The sequence below is a fragment of the Otolemur garnettii genome, unplaced genomic scaffold (assembly GCF_000181295.1).
Source record: "Otolemur garnettii isolate 467f Iridium unplaced genomic scaffold, OtoGar3 scaffold00139, whole genome shotgun sequence".
Classification (NCBI taxonomy): Eukaryota; Metazoa; Chordata; class Mammalia; order Primates; family Galagidae; genus Otolemur; species Otolemur garnettii.
In genome coordinates, this window is record NW_003852534.1 from 2,513,715 (window position 1) to 2,518,206 (window position 4,492).

Here is a 4,492-nt window from a genome sequence, read left to right on the forward strand (position 1 = left end):
CTCCACACTGTCATGCCAGAAGTTCGCTGCGGGGTACTCAGCAAGATGGGGTGTGGCTGAGGTTGGGAGGTGGTTCCCTGTCTAGTTGGGAGCGACAACTGGCACAGGCCCCCTGGTGTGTCTGGGCCTGGGGGAAAGCAGTGACATGGGTGGTGCTATCTGCACCTGGTCCTGTGCCCTGGCTTTGCTCCTCCTGGTATAATAATGTCACTTGCTCTAAAATTTACAAAATAAGGAACACATAAAACAGAATTATGAACAAAGGAAACTTCTGATGAGAAGGAACAACTACAAAAGTTTATAAATGCTTACTTTTTTCTGGGGAGGTTGTTTTGGCCATTGCTCTACCTGACATGGGACTCCCGAGAAGTAAACAGATCCCAGACTCCAAAACCGTGAAGAGCTTCTGACAGGGATGAGTCTGGGAGAGCTGCTGGTACAGTTATTTCAAACAGGCTCCTTTTTCTGCAGTGTCTTCCCCAAAAAGTGGACGGAGCACAGGAAGATAAGAGCAGCTCTGGCTTTAGAGACGTGTCTCCCCCCACCCGCCGTCCCCACTGGTTCCCCAAATCCCCATCACTGTCTCCCATTCAGCCATCCTGGGATTGCTGCTTCAGCCTCCTGTGTGAACTTACTTCAAATCTGTCGGTACATTTGCTCAGCAAACTGCCACTGAGACAGTCTCACCTGCCGTTCTGGACATCCTGGTCCCTGCCAAGCAGCTGTGCCAGGCGCTCCTGTAACCCCAGCTTCGCAGGAGGCCGAAGCGGGAGGATCACTTGAGCCCAGGACTTGTGGGCGATAGTGCACTGCTGATCGGGTGTCCACCCTGAGTTCCACATCAGTGTACTGACCTCCTGGGAGTGGGGGACCCCACCAAGTTACTAAGGAGGACTGGCCTGGCTGGAAACAGAGGGTCAAAAACCATGACTAGCTTCCCACTGCCTGGCAAATGGTATGTCATCTCCTCATAGGCCGTGCGTAAACCCTCCAAGGCATGACCATAAAGAAAAGCCCAGTGAAAAGAACATGAGAGCCGGGCACGGTGGCTGCACCTGTAGGACCAGCTGCTTGGGAGGCCGAGGCAGGAGAGTTCCTTGGGCCCAGGAGTTCAGGTCCTTTCTGGGCAAGATAACAAGACCTCATCTGTTAAAAAGAAAAAAAGACCATTACACTCAGCTTGCTCCTTATCTTTTAGTTCTGTTGCTTTATATGATTTTTAGAAATTCCTTTTACCTCATTTTTAAGCTTATTTCAATTTTTAATTGATAAAAAATGTTATATATTTATCACATGAAAAACAATATTTTAAAATATGTAGATGTTGTGGAATGGCTAAATCAAGCTAATTGACATGCACATTTCCTCACATGCTGAACGTTTGGGGGCTTTTTTGTAATGAGAAGTTTAACGTCTCTCTCAGCAGTTTTAAGTGTGCGGCACATCCCTGTTACCTGGCAGCCGCGTGGCCGGGTTGTGCGGCACGTCCCTGTTACCTGGCGGCCGCGTGGCCGGGTTGTGCGGCACGTCCCTGTTACCTGGCGGCCGTGTGGCCAGTTGTGCAGCACGTCCCCGATACCCGGTGGCCGCGTGGCCGGGTTGTGCGGCACATCCCTGTTACCCGGCGGCTGTGTGGCCGGGTTGTGCGGTACGTCCCTGTTACCTGGCGGCCGTGTGGCCAGTTGTGCAGCACGTCTCCTGGACTCATTCCTCCTTTTCAGCTGAAATCCCGTGTCCTTTGACCCGCATCTCCCAGATACCCCCACTCTCCCAGGCCCCGGTAACCACAGATCTGCGCTCAGCTCCTGTGCATTGAACTTTTTTAAATTCCACACAAGAGAGAACATGCAGCATCTGCCTCCCTGCTCCCGGCTTGTTTCACAGGACGTGAGGTCCTCCAGCTTCTTTCCGGGTATCACAGACGACAGGGTTCCCTTCTGTAGGATTGAGTACTGTTCCACTGTGCGTGTGTGCCACGTTCTCTGTCCTTTCATCCATCGATGAATACTCACTGAGCTTCATGTTTCTCACGAGGGAGTTGACATTAAATCAGGTCATATTTGAGATGCCTCGTAATTCTGAAAGTCTCTGGCCTTGGAGCTCCCTGATGTGAATTCCCGCCATCTTCCTCAATGCACTCTGCTTGGTGGCCACTTGGCAGCTCACGGTGCACAGGCCCTTCCCATGCTGGCCACTCCAGAAACCTGCAGGTCCTTCCTTAACCTGTGGCCTCCTGAGGTTCTGTGGCCTCTTGAGGTTCTGTGGCCTCCTGAGGTTCTGTGGCCTCCGGGACAGAGCTCAAGCACAGCCCCACCCTGCTTTCCTGCCCCGCCCTCCTCCCCTGCCGATTCCCAATTCCCACCATCATTCCCACTCCCCAGATGATACGTGCTCCTTTGGAAAGGGCTGTGCTTGCTGGTCTTCAAAATATATAGTGTAGTGCTTGGCACACACAGGCTGCCCAGTATATATTGTTTCCTTAACGGAGTAAACAGTAATGTAAAATTGCTTACATTGTTGTTACTAAGCCCAAGATGGTTTTTTCTTTTTTCTTTTTTGTTGGATGTAGGGTCTTGCTCTGTTGCCCACACTGTACTGGAACTCCTGGGTTCAAGTGATCCTCCTGCCTCAGCCTCTCAAGTAGCTAGGACTAAAAAGGGCATGTGCTACGGGGCCTGACTTCACGAGTATTTGTATAAACATAGTTATGCAAAGCTGCAAAGATAGAAAGTTAGGCTCACCCCATTCTAATGTGTTAGAGATTTATCTCTGATACAAATCAATAAGCATTAGGAATTTCTGAACTTGATACGTGCAGATAACCTGCTTTTCCACTATATTTTGTGTTTTTAGCTTTGGTTTGTGAGGCTAGCACTGCTGGTGAAGTTGGGCCTTTTCCAGAATGCAGAAATGGAATTTGAACCCTTTGGAAATCTTGATCAGCCAGACCTTTATTACGAATACTACCCTCACGTGTACCCCGGGCGCAGAGGTGAGAGGTGACACTCAGTATCTGTCACTTACAGGTATTCTGTGGTGCTTCCCTTTGATTTCCTCGGTTTTCTCTGTTTACCCACTCCTAAAAAAATCAAATAAGTATCTAGCAATGAGCCTTGGCTTACAGAATGATCCCGCCCAGCTTTATAAATCCCCTGCCCTCCGAGTACTCACTGAGGCCTTCGTTGGTTCATTTAACAGCCGTTTATCAGGCACCTGCTGTGTCGAAGTCGCGTGACTCCCTGCAAGGACTTGGGCAGCAGACTTCTGAACTGCACAGCCCAGTAACAAGTAGCTTCCCTCACGTACCTCTGTGTGTATAAATGAAACAAAAGCATCCCCAAAACAATACGCCTCTTACCACGGGGCACACACTGTGATATTTTCTGTTAGTGTCTATTCTAACTTAATTTAGTTTCAAAGTCTGCTTATGACCCACCCACTAGGTCATGACTACTGTCTAAAAAACACAAGCCACAGCATAGGGCAGTTCTACGAGGGTGGCAGGAAGTAAGGGGGGCAGACCATGAGACCTTCCACCCCACTGGGAGCCTCGAAGTAGGACGCACACCTCCTAGTGGGGGACCTGGTAAGCTGTGTGCAGCCTTCACAAAATAGAAAACAGCCTTGGAAGGGTGTCTCCAGAGACGCAGTGCAGCTCGGTCATTGAAAGCTGGGCCCTGCAGTCAGACCGTGACTCGTAAACCTCCAGCAGGTTGTTTGATGCTTCTGTCCCCAATATCCTTAGTGGTAAAACAGATGGTAATCCTGCTGCTTCCTTAAAGGACATCATGAAAACGAACGGATGTCCAGAACAGGGGCCAACACATAGTAGAAATTACTGCATTCGTTGTTTTTCTTATTCTATTCTGAATTAATGAGCAACAAATTAGACTCATATTGCCGTGTTTTTGTAAGATCTACTAGTCAATATTTGTTGGATTCCACATGGAGCTGCAAAGAATGGTCCTGGTTAGAGCCTAACTGAAGGTAGGACGTGTAACATAGTGACAGCACCTGGGTGGACAGAGGCCTGACCAATAGAGAACAGTTGCTGTAGAAGTCACAGAACTTTACATCAACGTTCTTTTTAACTTGGTTGATGTTAGTAGGTAAAGAGATGAACCTTGAAGGCTAGAAATAAAAGCAAATCTTTCAGCTTCTTTTTGTGTTTTTTTCCTTAAAACTTGGATCCGGTTTCCTTGGAAGGGATCTAGGAAAGGGCAGAGTCAGCGTCCTCTCTCCCCCAAGCTTTGTCCTCATCAGCTCAATTTCACAGCATGGGATTGGCAGGAACTAGGCTGTATATGCTGAGTTATCCCTGGATGGAAGAGGATCTTTACCTCTTTGGATGCTTTTTGACCTTTAGCCTCATTGGTATTAGAAACATTTCTTCCTTTTATCTAAGGAAATTTACCCCTTGTATTATAGAAAAGAAAAATGTTAAAGGCAATTTCAATACCTAAAACGGTGCATAAACTAAAGAGATCGTCTT

The 4,492-nt window shown here is 48.3% G+C and overlaps 1 protein-coding gene across 2 annotated transcripts in view; it reads left to right on the forward strand.

The window, feature by feature from the left end:
* TRAPPC12 (trafficking protein particle complex 12) overlaps positions 1-4,492 on the forward strand; it is a 105,654-nt gene that overhangs the window by 46,066 nt on the left and 55,096 nt on the right. For both annotated transcript variants that reach the window (XM_023518419.1, XM_003798572.2), the window contains one exon: positions 2,854-2,992. In XM_023518419.1, the coding sequence (XP_023374187.1) occupies positions 2,854-2,992 (139 nt within the window). The remainder of the gene's footprint in view (positions 1-2,853; positions 2,993-4,492) is intronic.